Genomic DNA, 17755 nt, shown 5'->3' on the forward strand with positions numbered 1-17755 from the left:
GGGAAGGATGAAGGATGTAGCAGAAGGAAACTATAGTTATTCTGAATCAACACTTAGACTCTTCTCATTTGTTATGATGATTAATTGCGTTTCTGCTGAAGTTACTAAGATAATCAATCCTAGATCCAGCATTTTAGAGGAGCACAGGAACAACTAGTTAGTGAGGTAATATCTGCATCAAGAGCACAAAGACCATCATTTCTCTTTAAAAACATCTAGTACGAATATACATGCAAATGATATGAAATGGCAAGGTAACATGTTTATTTCACTGGTTATCTCCAAGTAATAAGCTCAATAGGAAAACACAAGCAATTTAGTATTCAACCAATATAGAATATCTGATCATCCTGAGTCTAGTATGATCAATGGCTTGCTAGGACCAAATATTTAAACTACCTTAAAACACATGCACACAATTTATTAACCTTCCAAAACATACAAATATTCACAATCTCATTTCTTATGCCTTAAGAACATTATGATCTTAAAATATTTAGGTTGTTAAGTGCTTATAATTATAAGCTGTAACTATAAGCCACTTGCTGCCTTCCTCTATCACTTTAAAGAAAAACTTCAGAAATGGAAGAAAGGGGCAAGGATAAAGACCACATGTCTATGGGAACTATTAGCATATTAATCTACTGTGTTTCTATTTACACTTCTATCACCAGAGCTAATTATTAGCTATGTTAAGGAAGAGGTTATGCCTTAATTAACAGTGCTGGGTAAATGCAATCTGGTTGTATTTCTTAAGTATGTTCAAATTTCACAAGTCTTATTTCACAGTAGGGGTTCCAGTTCATTCCATACTTTTATGCTATAACACCTCTGATCATGGAAGAAAGTCTTTAAAAGACCCCAAATAATTAGTTTCCAGAACTAAAGTCAACAAAAAGCATAATTAATGAGTAAATTAGTTGTTTATCTCCAAAGTATTAACATTCATGCACATTTTAAATGAAAGAGATTGAAGGGGATAGAAACACATTTGGCATGTAAAATTTCTAACTCTGATACTTCTAAATACTTCACAAACCCAAGAGTTTACGGGCAACATTTTCACTTCTGTAGCACAGTGTTCCTATAACTCAGCCCCTTCCATACTCCACCCTATCTACGTGGGGAGAATAAAATTTAATTAGGTGCTTTGCAGAACATAAAATCCCATAGTTTCTCCTTTGCTTTTCCTTTAGTCCTGATCATTTCTCTGCACAGTTGCATCACGCACTCCCACCTTCCACATGAACCATACCTCCCTCCTCCCCAACTTTATGATTCCTTCGCCTTTTCCTCCATTTCTCTCTCTTCTGTGGCAGAAGGTTGAAAACAAAAACAACAAAACAGCGGGTGAGAGTTCTGGGCATAATTTATCAAAGCTGGTCTAAATGTCCCAGCCGCAGTCTACTCCTTTTTTTCATGTTACCTCAAAAACCAAAGAGGTTGGAAAAGACAAAACTCCCAGGCAAATATTTTTCAGTTGCCAGTTTTAACCCAAATTTTTGCCTTTTTTGATCAAAGAAGTAATGAACAGCAAATGCAGGGCCACTTGAGAAAAAACAAAATTAGTAAATATAGAAAACTATTTTGGTTAATATTCCCTTAATTGATTTTTCCTATTTATAAGAAAGCATGAGCAGCTGCCAAAACAGTAACAGCAATAATAGCAGCACCTTACCCTTATTAATTACTCTGTAAGAGTAACGCTTTACATATATTAATTTAATCCTTACAACAATCCCATTGGGTAAATATCTTAAAAGATGAAACAGGGGAACCAAGAATTTCCTCTTCCAAAGTCAGTAGATGGAATGGAATCAGACAATATGGCTCAGAATCTGCCTTCTTAAGAATTGTACCAGATAGCCACAGCTGTTTCCGTTCCACGTACATATGCTGTGCATTTATTTGAGTCTTTATTCCACAATTTTAAAGAAATAAATTTTCTGGGGCTGACATGCATAAAAATTCCTTCAATATAAAATATTTTTTCCATTAAATGTTCCCACTATTAGACTAAGTTTTGTGGTAAAGAATGGAAAGAAGAGAAAGTCATGAGCAAAACAGAAATGCCAAAGTGAGGGCAGAGTTCAAAGTGACATTTTCCCTATACAAGGCACTGTGGGATTCCCCAGGTCCAGCAGCATCTCTTAGCTTCAACCAGAACTCTCCTGGAATCCACTAGCCCACATGCCATTAAAGAGTTTACTGCCTCGTGCTATAATATTGACCGTCAAGTCTCTCACAGCTCCCTGCCTTGAAGACACATACAAGTTCATGCTAATGGAAGAAATTTAAAGCAGAGAACTGCCTTCCCCTTTTCAGTACCTCCCAAATAGCATTTTCTCCTGTCCAAGAATTTTAAGAGCGTCCTCTATAGAGACTGAGTACTTATCTTAACCAGGAGGGATGACTCAATTGGAGGAATATGCAGACCAGTTAGGAAGACTGAAGAATCTAAGACAAAAGACCATTGGGACTTTGCCTGGCCTTCATGTAAAGAGAGCAGTTAAAGCTTCTTCCCAGTGTTTCCAATTACCTTATGTTTGCTTTGGTGCCAGTAACAACATCAAGAAAAATGTAGTCAGTTTCTCTCTATATGCTATATAATGCATTGTAAAAGTAGAGCACTTTGTCAATCCCCTATTTTAGAATAATTACATACCAAGAAAGTTTTAAATATTCCTAATTTCCATTTGTTTCTACCCACAATATTACCACTCTGCTTAAAACAACAACAACAAAATGTAAACCAAAAGATCAAGTCAGCTCTCCTGAAAAAGAAAAATCTGTTCCAAAAGCTTTTGCTCCTAATCAATTGCCAATTTGGAAACAAGTCAAACAAATTTGGGGAAAAAACACTAAACGATAAACATAAGACAATCATGAACACAGTGCAAATATCCTCTTTGAAAAATGTCAGTTACACAAAAAAGCCAATCGTGTGGAAAAGCATAACTTTTTCCCAAAGAAAGAAAGAAGTACCATTACTTACGGTGTCATGAGACTTATCCTTGACATCATAGACTGTTAGTTTTATTTTGGTCTCTTCATAGATGGGATACTCAGATGGGAATGTGACACCAGTCAAAAACAGTGGGTCTCTTGTTCCCTGTAACAGCACAAGCAGACAACTTTGATTCAATAAGGCAGCAACTGTAGTTGGCAGCACGCAAGTGACACATGAGAATGCAGAAAGTGTGCCTGCATCTGTTTTTCGAGGAAATAGTTCTATTAGAAGAGATCTGAATTGTCAAATCCCGCTCATGGGCAACAACATGGCCCAGGGCCTTAAAATAGTGATACAACTGCTAATAGTAAATGAACCTGCATCATTGTCAGCGCTGTCTTGAGAAAGTGTATTTCCATTATCTACAGAACCCTTGTTTAGGGTTAGTCAGTTCATTTAAAATACATTTAATAAATATAACTTGTAATTTATGCAAATAATCTAAGATATTGACTGATAAAATTAAAATGAAGCTATTTTCTCCGAAAGAACCATGTGGTAATCGTATGCTTCCATTCATTTCCTTTCTGTAATGATTCAATTGAAAGTCATGCTCTGATAGTGTCCATTTGTTTTTAGATGTTCAGCTATGATTTTTTTTCCCTCAGAATCACTTGAAAACTAATGAAAGAAACTCTAAATATGATGGATTTGGGGCTATAAAATTACTAGCTCAGGATGCAGTGCACAGGATATTTCAATGCCTCAGAATTCATTTTTAGAGCTGACACCAGCATAAATTTTATACATATATATTGCCTAATATCATGGAGATGTTTGCTAGAGTTCTATAAACTAATTGTCTATGGGAATTTCTGAAAGCCCAAGTAATTCATTCATTCATTCTTTTATTCAACAAATATATTTTGCTTGGCACTGCATCAGACACTTTGGAACAGGCAATGAATAAAACCAAAAATAGCAAAACATGTTCAAATATAACATTTTAAAATGTGCCAAAATAAGACATTTCTTATAGTTAAGATGGTAAATTTTATAATATGCGTATTTTATCACAATAAAATGAAAACTAAGAAAAACTCAAAAATAAATGAATAAGTAAATTTTGGCAATATTTTAAAAATAACAGAAGTTTCAACTTTTTATATAAAATGAATAACTTACAATTTTAGTTAACATGTCTTTATATGAATAAGATTATTTTTGTTAATATGGCATTAACTGTATATTATACCAACACTGGAACCTAAAGTTTCCAAAGGGCATATCCAGGGCTGCATGCAATATCTGGGTCATTCCCATTATAGAAATGACTCCTGTTCAGTCTGAATCATTTATTCCACCACTGCATCAAAGCAGGCGGTCAGCCCTAAGCCAGCCAGGTCTGGGGCAGGCTAGTTAGGTTCTTACAGAGAAACTCCTTATTCAAAACATATGCAGCTCACAAGTCTAAGAAAAACAAGCAAATCTTAAGAAGTTTAGATTATACTTTCTCCGGCCCCAGATGTTTAAATAAGTATCTCTCATTCACTAAGGTTGTGAAATGTGTGATCAGAACAAAATAATCAAAAGGGAAACACTTCCTCTTTTGAATCTGATCCAACACAATAACAAGTTTCCTCTTGACACATTTTGAATGTTATATTAGTAATAATAAATATAAATAGGAGACCTCCCATATGATGAGTAATATTTATACCTTTTGCCTAAAAACATAGTTTGTCAAATTAATCATCTACTTTTCCTTGAAAAACGTCGTAAGTTGAAAGACACAAACAGCAGAGAATATAACGTTTCCACAGACTAAATAATATGGGGTGTGGGGGGAGCAAAAACACTTAACATGTTTAAAATTTCTCTAGGTACTGTACAACTATCTTTTTCTTCTCAAAATAAGTATTTCAATTTAAAGTCTATATGTTGTTTTTCTTTATTCTATGCTCTATATGAGAATTTAAAGTGGGAACTTTTTTTCTATCTTTGGGAGAAAAATAAGCTCTTTTTACGAAAAGAAAAAAAAAAGACAAGTTATTTTGTCATTTGTTCGTTCCAGTAAATTATCAACGCATTGCTTAATAATCTCAGGTATGTGCTCCTTAATGGCAGAGGATGGTAATGCAGCATTACTACAGACTATGAACAAACTTGTTTCAGCTGTTCATTCAAATCCAGAGATGGGGCAGGGGAGGTGGGGGGAGAGGGAGACAGAGAGGGAGAGCAAGCGAGCGAGCGAGCGAGCGAGAGAGAGAATGAGAGAGATTAATGTAGGCACACAGCATCTCACCTCCACAATTTCCGTGCTGGAGTATCTTGTCAGACTCTGCTCCACGGGGTGGATTACGGAGATCTGCACCAGTGTATTCAGTTTACGATCACGGACAGGAGCCACGAGATCCTTGCATGCTGGCAACGGCAGAGGAGACAGAAAGAAAAGAAACTAACACCATATCTCAGGGAAAACTTCTGCGCCAGGCTGAAAGTAAACTTAGCTACAGCACTGAAGGAAATCTCCTGGGGCTCAGGCTGATTTTTACAGAGGAAGTCCCTTGGAAGTACCTTACAGAAATAGGAAGTCACGTGCTGTGGAGCTGAATTGAGAGTTCATTTCCACTGACCACATTTGCAGTTCATGCAAGTCTTGACTGGTCTGAGATCCCAGCTCTAATGCGTGACTAGGCACACATGGCTCAGAAACCTCAGTGACTTTAATTAGTCATTAAGCCCTGGGCTTTAACTCACACTCCTTGAGGATGTGAAAGTTGATTTGGGTCATATCTGGGAAACTTTGGTGTTCCTTATTGACATGAATTGGATTGGATCAAATGTTTGAATGCATACTTGGCCCTTACCTATGTATTCACTAGAACTGGCCTCCCACAGTAGTAATACACATCAACAGAAAGAAGGAGAGCAGTTTCCCAACCACAACAGCACACAAGCAGTGGAAGAGGAAGCAGAGGAAGAATTTTTAAAGCCCTAGGTCTGGAATTCAAGCTAAGCCTGGAGGAGATGGGTTAATTCTTGCCCAGGGGCCACAAAAGTTAAGGACTTTCCCTTCAGACACCAGGCTCATATTACAGACCCTCACCACCATACCATATTTACTTGAATAGTTTCTCCTCTCACATATCATTCCCCCAATTTGAGGAAGAAAAATCCAGAAAAATATTCCTTTTAAGCAAGCCTGAATCTACTTTCCTCTCTATCCCCGCCACCCCCACCTCCCACCTTTGAAATAATAATTTTATTCCCCTCAGCTGAGTTTCTGAGATGTAAAGTGCCCTCCCTAGAGGTGGTTCAAGTTAAATTTGGCTGGTGACTTGCTGCAGGCTGGAGCTGTGGATGGGGGAAGTAGCCCCGCGTCTTTGATTTCATGGTGAGAGCTTGCAGGGTTCTATACCATCCCTACCCCACTTCTTAGACCGTAACAGGAAGGGAGAGAAAGATGAGGTATTTAAGTTATGTTGTGGTCAGAGCCTGCAAGGTCCTCACCATTATTACAAAGGTAATGTGGCTTAAATCTGAAACTTGAAAGCAAAGGAAAGTATAGATGCAATTATCACCTTTCAATTGCTTACAGATAATCTCTTTTAGAAGTCCAAGGAGATAGAAAAAGCAGGAACTTTGGAATGAAACAGGCCTGGTTTTAGTCCAGTTCAAATAGCTAGGCAACACTAGGTACATTATTTAACTGCTTCACTTCTTGCCAGACTTTGAGATCCTGCTGCTTCTGTATGGCAGTTTGTCATATTTTTTTTTTCCTTATATAAACCACATGCCTCTAGTAACAGAAGAGAGCTTATGAAAGCATGTATGGAAAAAACATAATAGCTACAATGTATTTAACCCTTCCTATTTTTGAGGCATTTTGCTAATTATCTCTGTATTCCTTAAAATGGTGCTTTGAATTATTTCAGTTTTACATAGAACTAGAACTGCAGGCTTGGAAACATGAAGTGCTCACATTTACACTACCAGAATTCTCTGGTAGCTTACATCCTACCGCATTGGCTTCATTTCTCTTCTTGGCATACTGACCTGCTCTCCTGCACAATGGTACCTCTCTTTAGAAGACCCACCGCCACACCACGATTCTTTATTACTCAACCCAAGAGACTTACAGTTTTAAAAAATACTGATGACAGGTTTCAATAATGTCAACATGTCACCGGAAGGAAAGAAAAGGCTAGATTTAGATTTTCACTGTTCTTTGGTGGTTATTTTGATCATTTCCTTTACTTGCAATATGAATGTGTTTAATTTTATTGCTCATAAAATTAAACTGTTGGTTTTCTGCTCACAGTCAACAGCTCTTTTTCCGTTTCCTGATATTGACATATATCTGTCAGAATTTTAAAGCTGAGGCCACTGTGTTTCAACTACAGGCATCTTGCCCACTTTCTGCTTGTAGCCCCATCTTTTATCTTGTGAGCTCATGACACCTTTGCTCAAAATAAGTCACTTCTTTTCTGAGTTCTTATCAGACTTGATTGTGGGCTGTGGTTAGTTCCCAGAAATGAGCAGCTGTTCTCCATTTTATCAGAGAAACTCTCACACTCATTCCCCATAAAAACAGAGAAAATTTCTATTACACTGAAATGTTCTGTCCAACCCAATTTGCACATCCCCAATACGGATAAAAATAATGACGATGCTTTGTATTTTATTATATTCTATATCTAAAAACAATAAGGTTACAGCTTGTCAGGAAAACAATAATAGTTACATCTTGGGCTGCACATTTTTCTTCCTACAGCTCAGGATTTACTGTTCCCTAAGTCTTATGCAGCATGATATCCTGGGGAGACCCTGAGATCAGGCAGAATTCCTAAGCTGTACTCCCAGATTTCCTGCTTTCTAGTTCTGTGGCACTGATTAAGTCACAAACTCTGACACTCAGTTGCCTCATCTATCTACCTACTTCTCAGGATGGAAGTGAGGAAATCGGGCCTTTTTATAAATGGACTTTTCTATCCAAAAAAACTTTACTAATATCATACTAATATATATTAATATCAACATTTACCACTATCTGGTGTTTTATTATTGTGTAAAATTGTTTTTATTGACTCAGTCATACTCAGCTTTTTAAAAGCTGTTACCAGGTCCAATATTTCTCCATAAATACTAAATTAGTACATGAGTCATTGCATTTCATAAGGTGAAACCTATTCACATCATGGATCTATACATACTGAATCAGTCCCACCAGACAGCTGATAAATTATGAGTGATTGGACTGTTTTGTGAAGATATTACTCACACGATCACTATAAAATCTAATCTGCATGAGAATTATTTAGCAGCCAATAGAGAATCCTGAAAAATCTGTTTTCAGGGGGAAAAAAAAAATAGTGGCTGGGTGAGGTGGCTTATGCCTGGAATCGCAGCAATTTGAGAGGCCGAGGCCAGGGTCACCTGACGTCAGGAGTTCGAGACCAGCCTGGCCAACATGATGAAACCCCATCTCTACTAAAAATACAAAAATTAGCTGGGTATGGTGGCACAGTCCTGTAGTCCCAGCTACTTGGGAGGCTGAGGCACGAGAATCGCTTGAACCCGAGGGGCGGAGGTTGTAGTGAGCTGAGATCATACCACTGCACTCCAGCCTGGATGACAGAATGAGACTCTGTCTCATAAATAAATAAATAAAAAGTTATATCTGTCTTCCAGCTATACTTACCACTGCTCATTAACCAAATATAATTCTTCTCTAGAAGTGCCCTGCATCTGTGGCCTTCCTCAGCTCAGAAGACTAAAAGAAAGCAATGCTTTGGGATTTTGCTTCTGTTTGGTTTTGTTTATTTAAGAATTCTACCCACTTCAATCTAATGGTCAGTAACAAACAAATGCTACTGCAATCATTCATTCATCAGTAGATTTTTACTTTTATTTCTGCCTTCTTAATGGCTTTGTTTAGTATTGAGTTGTTTAAAAGTGTTCCTAGAACTCAGAAGAGTTTAAATATGCAGGAGGTTGATAGGTGGGGATTCTAGTGTGCTTGCATCCAGTGTATTTTTTACTGAAATGGGGGAAAAATAATAATACAGAAGGAATGTATTTTTAAACTGTAATTTGTGACTTGTCATCAGAAAAAAAATAAAGAGCAATAAGTGACTTTTTATTTCCTGATTAATTTTGCTATAGTAACTAGTAACATGAGGGTTCACATTCTACTATTAGTGGCTGTGAGTGAGATGCCTACAGGCAGCCCCAGCTCATATTTATACAGCAGCCAGGCAGTTTTCACTCTATGAGAAGAAAATCCTCAGTTGAAGCATAATGATAAAAATAAATGGAGGGGGCCACATTCAGTGACTCACGCCTATAATCTCAGCACTTTGGGAGGCCAAGGTGGGCAGATCGCTTGAGGTCAGGAGTTCGAGACCAACCTGGCCAACATGGCAAAACCCCGTCTCTACTAAAAATACACAAATTAGCTGGGCCTGGTGGTGGGCACCTGTAATTCCAGCTACTTGGAGGGCTGAGGTGGGAGAATTGCTTGAACCCAGGAGGCGGAGGTTGCAGTAAGCTGAGATTGCGTCATTGCGCTCTAGCCTGGGCAACAGAGCGAGACTCCTTCTCAAAAAATAATAAACAAAGAAACTCAATATCTCTGGTGAGTGAGACTCTCTCTCAAAAAAATAATAAATAAACACTCAATATGTCCAGGGAGGGCTAGGCACTGAACAAACTGGAAAGCTTATGCTATGTCATAAGATGGAACCTCTACAAAAAGTCATTGCCTGAAAAAATGAAGGCCCTGTGTCCTTGATTTTAGGATTTCTCCAAAGCTTGAAATCCACAGTCACTGTGCAGGTGAACAATGGAACAGTCACACAAAATACATCTGGTTGCTTGATTTGGCCAGAAGTTTTTCTGAGGAATAGAAATTGCCAAATTCTGGCCTTGACGCTTACAGCTACTACTTAGCCTCTTAGGAAGAGGGCACAGATTATCTTCCGCTCCAGTAGTTCTCACTGGAGAGTCCAGAGGTAAAAGGCAGGGATCTTCAGGAGTTTTGTGAAATCAAAGATTCTGTCTACACCAAAATACTGCTTTATATAAAATACCAATTTCTGTTTCCTGTAGCCATCATTTCAAAATCAGGTAAAGGCTATTGAGTCCGTGATCCTTTCTATCATTCCAAACAATTTTGGCTGGAAGCCTAAAAATACCTCTTGACTCATATCAGAGAGCTCAGTCTCAGCAATGATCAATTTGAAGTAGAACACAACTGTTCATTCAGGTGCTTTTGAGTTCAGCAACACTGCTCGAATTCAAGTAGTTGTAAAGCATACATTAGACAACGGGGGTGTCAACAAGCAGGTGGGTGCCCCAGGCTTTCACGAGAGTGGTGGTGTGAATGACTGAGGCACTGTGAATTGGTAATCAACACAAGTGACCATCTCTTTCCCTCTAAGAAAACTTTCTTCTGTGAAGTGAGGTCTTTCTCTTGCCTCACTCTTACTTCATCTCTCTTCTTGCCATTCATTGTTAATGGAATCTAACAAAATTTATCCTCTTTCTTCCAGATCAAAGCAGTGGCCACAGGTGGGTGGGAATCAGTGAGGGGGGTATGACAAGAATTTCCACATCTCTACAATTCTGTACTCAAAATTAGCCAAAGGAAATTTAGACTTAGAGGAGAAACCACATACCATAGCATATGCAGGAGAAAGAAATTTCTTTTAAACTTAAGATAAAACCTTATTTGAGAGAACTATAAATGACTTTGGATGAATTACTCAATCTCTTTGAATCTCTATTCTAGCATCTGTAAAATGGAAGTAAAAGAACACACTTCATAAACTTGCTATAAAGACAATAAAATAATGTATATAGAATGCTAATGAGTCCCTCTAAATCATTATTGACATTAATATAAGTATACTGTGCATTAACACAAAAATGGATTTTATCTATCCTATATTTTTAAACTAATCATATGCTTAAGATATTCCAGATTGGTCCAAATTTTATATAAAGTTATTCTTTTTTCAGTAAAAACACTTGTTAAATATATACCTGTGATTTTTTTCACCTTCTTGTTTTCAGATAGCTAAATATACATTTTTTAAAACTCTTTACTAGATCATGTGTTAATTGTGAAAATCAGAGACTTCATTAATATGCTTCTTTCTGTGAAATCAGATGTGTACACCTGCACTTGTAATTTTCACCTCTAATGAGGCACTTCCAAATGAGAAACTAACAATGGAGAAAGCAAAGTTGACTTTCTGTCTCCCAGCATATGTGCTACATGTAAATGGTCAACTCACCCTTTAAGCAGGGGCTTAACTAGGAGGTTAGTGTTCCATTACTCAGTGGATGATGGCCCACAGGGGAGCATTTGCTTAACTACTGAGATGTTCCAAAGGGTCAGGGAAAGAGTTGCTTCTCTTCTCTGTACATTTCCTTCATCAAAAAGGAAGACTGTGGATGCTAGTAAAGCTTCTTTTTCTTGCAATTAAAACTAAATGTTACAGCTACAGCCCAATATAGTCTGATAGAAGCATACCTTCGAGTCTGATGAATGCTTACCTCTTATACCCTCTGCAGACACTGTATAAGGCAATGGGAGAGATAAATCCATGCCTGTTAAGAGCAAAAAGGGCCAGAGTACAGAGGACATTGGCATCCTCAAACAGAAAAGTGGCCTAAATACAAACAGGGGCCAGGCACAGTGGCTAATACCTGTAATCCCAGCACTTTGGGAGGCCCAGGCAGGCGGATCACTTGAAGTCAGAAGTTTGAGACCAGCCTGGCTAACATGGCACAAACCCATCTCTACAAAAAATATAAAAATTAGCTTGGCATGGTGATGCACGTTTGTAATCCCAGCTACTCGGGAGGCTGAGGCATGAGGATCACTTGAACCAGAGCGGCAGAGATTGCAGTGAGCTGAGATTGCACCACTGCACTGTAGTCTGGGTGACTGAGTGAGACTCTGTCTCAAAAACAAAACAAAACAAAACAACCCAGAGCTTTAGGGAAATAACCATTTGACTTCCTGCTTCCCTCAATAGCACCATTCTTATCTTACCATCATTTCCCTAAGGATACACAAAAGACTTTTGCAGCCTAGGGGGTAGTTTTGTATTCACTTCTCAAATTCTTAATGTTTGTTCAGGTTTCTCAAAACTGTCACATATATATCCTTCCTCTTTGTACTCCAGAAAATTAAATTCCACTAATTAACTGATAAGCCAATTTAGGTTACATTTCCAGTCCAATAAATTCTTGGACTCCATTATATGGTTTCACAGTTACCATTCCATACCAGTGATTACATCTAGATTAAATCAGTTTACATCACACATTAAAAGATATATAGAGCACTTAAAAAGCCTAATAGCCCCTCTCTCTAATTACTTTACTAGTATAATATGCTTTCCTATTTTTAATCTCCTTTGCTTTTTCTTGTTCTTTTTTCTTTTCCCTCAAGAATTTTAAGACAGCAATTTTCTGAAGCGTAGGAGGTCAACCTCTCCAGTTCAGATCCCCTGAGTACATTCAGAAGAGGATGCTGCCTAGGCTCAGTGCACTACAATCCATGATAATTCAATCATATATAATAAAATGACAGAATGTACAGTGTTCCTTCCCAGACTAATATTCACACAATGAGAATTGCACAAGTAGTTGGAAATACTCTCCTCACTACTGACTATCTGTTTACGGTTATTTCTTAGAAGAATATGGCTCTATATCATGCTGAGTTGATTTATGGCCATTAATATATATCTTCCCATCTGTATTCTGTATTCTCTGTAAAATCTTTGAGTCTTTAATTCATTGAGAGTAGCTCTCATCTTGTCCTTCCTCTCATTTTAGCTTATTTTCAATTGGGCAAGCCTGTTTTTTATAATTTTCCTCATTTGACATTATTCCTTTTTGTTCTCTTCTCTGTTGTCTCATATTTCCTCTCCAACATATGTTTCTGTCATCACTCTGAAAGACGAGGTTATCAAAGTCACCACTCATATATTTTATAAGACTTAGGACTCTAGGAGTCAAACACACATTGCTCTTAACAAACCACAGCTTCTCCCGTCACTTCACTGGTGGTGTTAAAGTCTTTATAGAAACAAAATAAAAATGTGTTAATGTTCTCCTTAACTTTCGTGTGGGAGATTTAAATTAGCACACACTTCCTAAAGGACCAGCATCGCTGCCAACATAATAGATATTTGTTGGAAAAATAAGAACAAATGTATAAAAGTTGGCATTTTAAAAAATTAGAAAATGTGTGGGTTTTTTTAGTTTGTTTTCTTTTGTCTTTTAAGGCACTAGGTTGTAAAAATTAATGTCCCAAATTCAAAGTGAGGGTCTTTCTCTCCAAGAAAGACAATATCCATATAAGGGAAAACAACAGTATTAATTTTAGACTACTAAAAGTTCAGCGGATAAAAACAATTCAATGTTTTTGAATTGTTTTGAAAGAAAAGAAATCAACCTAAGGAATCAGCACATATATACACATAAACTAAATGAGTGAATAAACATACAGACAAATAAATAAAGCCATTCTAAGGTAATAATCTCTTAGGCATATTGAAATAATGCTAGATAATAGTATTCTTACCTTGCAATTATAAAATGCTAATATTTTCCATATTTTAGGGTTATTATTAAAGATAATACATAAAACATGCAAACAAGGAGAGGAGTGGCAGGAAGTATAATTTGCTAAATGCTTAATATGTGCCAGGAAACATTGGCCTTAGGCTCTTTCCTTGTGTTAGCTCAGGTGTGGAACAACAGGCCTTCTGCTGCCTTACAGTTCCATTAGTTCCATATTCAAATTTTTAACTAACCAGCCAGTCAATATTTGTGGTTACACTGTCTGGCTCAAGGATAAATACTATCTTTTTATTTAACCAATAGCTTACTATTCAGCAATCTGAGTTAATTTGTTTTCAATAATGTCATTCTGCTTAGTCTGGTTGTCTGCATATTCAATGGTGATTTAGCTTTGCAACAAGAATTTTAAGACTATCAACACTCTGATAATAGAACCCAAATAAAACTTGAGGAAAGGATGAATCTAATACCATGGGGAGAAAACAGATGACAGAGTTATTGAGGAATATAGGTGATGATTTGCAAGAGGGAATTTAAGAGATTTTGTTGTAGAAATATCGCTTTAGAATTCTTGCCACATTGATATTTGAGCACCAATGCTCCTAAATTTCTTTACAACTGATTCACTTGTAAATTAAACTGATTTCCTTAAAGTAAAATATTAGATTCAGACTGTTGAGAAATAAACCCTGAAATAAAATTTGTTATTTTTGTACCATCCTATAACAGAACAATATTAAAACATGTCACCATATTTTATGTGTGTCTGTGTGTGTGTTAAATAGAAATGTGCTGGCCTTTTAAAGAAAAAAAAAATGGCTGAGAAGATAAAATTCACTTCTCTAGCTGGGAGTATTACTGATACTAAAATAAACTTCACACCCAGTACCAGTTCTCAATTTAAGTATCACTGAAGAATCAAGAGGGAAAGAAAAACAGCCTAACCTCTGCCTAGAACAATGGTGCTCAAGGGAAATGCTCTTGGATTGTCTGGGAAAAATGAAGATACCTGTTGTACAGCAGACAGCTTATTTGCATATGAAAAGAACAAATTTGGTTCAAATCACTGTTGTCAGTACCAGAAGACTCCCATTCTCAAGCTTATGTCCTGCTCCTTTAGTTTCTTAGGTCAGTCCTCAGAAAATCCTATTTTGTTTTGCTTTCATGAATATTACCTAGGTGGCTGAGGCTCCATCTTCAAGCAATTGAAATAAAAACAAGTCTGTGCCCTCATCTTTTCTGGTTTCGATATCCCACACTTCATGCCATAAATTCTAAGCTGGCCTAGTACTGCCTATCGTTGCATTCAGACTTGGCTCTTTTTGTTCATGCTCCAAATCCAAGTTCCACTTTGGAAACAACAAGTGTTTGCAGCTTTCTGCTGCTCTTTTCAGCGGGAACATATGTGCTGCTGAAGAAAGGATGAAAATGTTATTCCAAGAAGGAAAGCAGGTCCCCCTGAATACTAAAAGCAATATTGTGAGTCGGTTCATGGAAACCTGTAATGTTAGGATTGGGCTGAAGAAGTAAGTGGAAAAAGAAATGCAAAAAACCACCTTAATTAAGCCTTTACCACCCCTTCTTCAGGGTCCGAGGTGGCAACATTTTTTTGAACACCTACCACTGATATGGGAGCCAACAGGATTTCTGTCCAGTACAAGCATATGGCCCATGAGTGGATTCAGCAGTGCACACAGGTTATTGGGGAGGGGCCGCTTCCCTGATCTACCTCTGAACCAAAAGATGAGGCCAGTGTGGCTGCTGGAAAAAGGTTACAGAAAGGGTGGCAGGAAAGTCAGGGCTTCAGTTACCAAAGGTGGATGGCTAAGGGGAGTGGACTCCAGGTGGCTGGACTCCGAGTGAGTGCACAAAATGGTGTCACACAGGTATTTAGGAGTTTGAGGGAGAATAAAGAAAATAGGGACCTGGAATGTTGTCATCAGGAGTTGAAAGTCTCCTGAGGTAATCTGTTTGGGCAGGAGGTAGCAGGCAGACTGGGAGGCAGCTGTTCAATCCAGATGACTTCACATACAAGACACTGACTCACGGTCTGGGTTTTACCAAATCCTGAGCATGCTTTCTCAAACCAAAATATTTCAAGATAATTGCATTGTGCGGATGGCAGTTAAGGGCTTGAATTTTAGGAACTGGTGTCTAAATTAAGGTTAAAAATTATTTAAGTAATTTTTTTTCCTGAAAATTTGTTTTGGGCTTAGTGGCTATGTGTCAAGCTAACCATTTTTAGAAAATTGCTATTGCTCGAATGCTAAATATTTTACCAGTAGAATTAAATTATTAAATTGAAGACATATAAAAAGAGATTAGGAGGTAAGAGGAATAGGGAAGAATGAGAAAAATAGACAGTTCTAGGGGCATAATGAGCTTCTCATTTTATTGTCTCCATCTAGATCATCCTTTGGGAAAGAACCAGTTTTGAAGCGCTTAAAGAAGATAACTCCAGTTTCGCTTCAGTCATCAATCATGTGTGATTTTGTGTAGGCAAAAGAAAATCTCAATATTCATTTGACTAACTAGGGCTTTGAGGGTGTCGATTCTTCTGTCATAAGATAGTTGACTCACAGGAAATAAAACAAGGTTCATACAGATAAACTAAAGCTAGAAATGACTAGTGATCCAGGATATAAGAACTAAGAGAAGGAGGAGTCTATAAGTGAGAAAGCAAATCTGGGCTGGCTGGAAAGCAGAAGGTCTAATTATTTGGAGCAAAATCCACCAATTCAACAGTTTGTGAAAGCAACCTAGATCAGACAACTTCATGGGAAAGAGTGGTTCTAAGAGGATCAGTGTTTGAAGGGAAAAAGAGCATACTTCTCGGAATATTTGGGATCTCCAGGAAGAGCAGTTCAAACGAAAGCTCAGCAGAGTGGCTGCTAGCTCAGAGTAAAAGGCTTCAGAGCCCTAGGCACACAGGAAGTTTCAGAACAGAAGAGTAGTTTACACTACTCAAATTAAATTAAAAAGAACCTCTTCCAGGATGCACTGTAGCCTAGGCAAAATGAGAATATGATGCACCTTCTCTGTAAGGTCTTCTTGGCAGTTCTTACTTACTCTACGTTCCAAATTGCCAAAAGTTGAGGGCCTAGATTCAGTCCTGACTGTGTGATTTTGGGTTTGTTATGGAGTCTTAAGTATCTTCATCTGGAAATGGGAATGATAATTATGTTTATTCTCACTTAGTGCTTGTGTGAATCTAATTAAATAAAATGTGTGAAAAAATGTATTAAATTCCTAACAATGTATTAGTAATATACTTCTCAATTTCATCTATATTAGCTCAAACAACTTGCAAAATTGGAATTATTATCTGCAATTTACAGATAAGGAATCAGAGTTTCAGGGACAGAAAGGGATTAACCCAAGATAATAATTAGAATAATATCATTAGGGAATCACTTATACATCTAGCACTATTCTTAGCACTTTAGGGATGCTGTCTGATTTAGTCTGCAAAACGACCCAGGAATGGTGAATTTTTCAGGACTTTTGAGGCAGAGTCAGGATCCAAAGGCTCTCTGAGGCTGGCAGTCCAAATACCAGCCTGGCCCTGACTTCCCTCAGGGGCACAAATTGTAAGCTAAAATTTAAGCTCAAATCTCCTTCTGCCAGTCTATTTCTATTATTTCAGTTGTCTGTTCTTGTTGTTATTTGTATATGTCTGTTCTTAAGAACATTTCTGCAGGAAGACTGGTTGCTTCTTTGATGCTATCATAACATAGGAATCTTCAGGTTACACTGCAAGAATTTTGGCTCCCCAATTCTAACCAGGTATGCAGTCATCAGATATGCAGTCTAATTATAGAACTCAACTTGTTCACCTCAGCCTATAAGCTGATTCTTCTTGTCAATTTTCCCTAAAAGAAGCCCAAGGCCAAAAGACTCTATTTCTCTAAAATATAATATATTCATTTGCAAACAATGAAAATTTAAAAGTTAAATAATTATATTCATTTGAAATTTTAAAAAGGATTACTTTTTACAAATAATTGTGTTGGCAGTAATTATGAAACATTTCAAGGGAACATATAAATATATTGATTTATTTTATGAATAAATGTGTGAGGATAAAGCAATGGAATTCATGCATATCAGCCCATAGATATTTACTGAATGTCCAAATGTGCCCAATATGATTCTAGGTAACAGTTTCACAGCACTGAACAAGAAAACAAATTCCCT

General features: G+C 37.3%; 1 protein-coding gene across 4 annotated transcripts in view; it reads right to left on the minus strand.

Moving 5' to 3' along the window:
- INPP4B (inositol polyphosphate-4-phosphatase type II B) overlaps positions 1–17755 on the minus strand; it is an 855326-nt gene that overhangs the window by 374632 nt on the left and 462939 nt on the right. For all 4 annotated transcript variants that reach the window (XM_030917305.1, XM_030917308.1, XM_030917317.1 and 1 more), the window contains 2 exons: positions 5256–5374; positions 2996–3112 (listed from right to left, as the gene is read on the minus strand). In XM_030917305.1, the coding sequence (XP_030773165.1) occupies positions 2996–3112; positions 5256–5374 (236 nt within the window). The remainder of the gene's footprint in view (positions 1–2995; positions 3113–5255; positions 5375–17755) is intronic.

This window comes from Rhinopithecus roxellana, chromosome 2 (genome assembly GCF_007565055.1).
Source record: "Rhinopithecus roxellana isolate Shanxi Qingling chromosome 2, ASM756505v1, whole genome shotgun sequence".
Classification (NCBI taxonomy): domain Eukaryota; kingdom Metazoa; phylum Chordata; class Mammalia; order Primates; family Cercopithecidae; genus Rhinopithecus; species Rhinopithecus roxellana.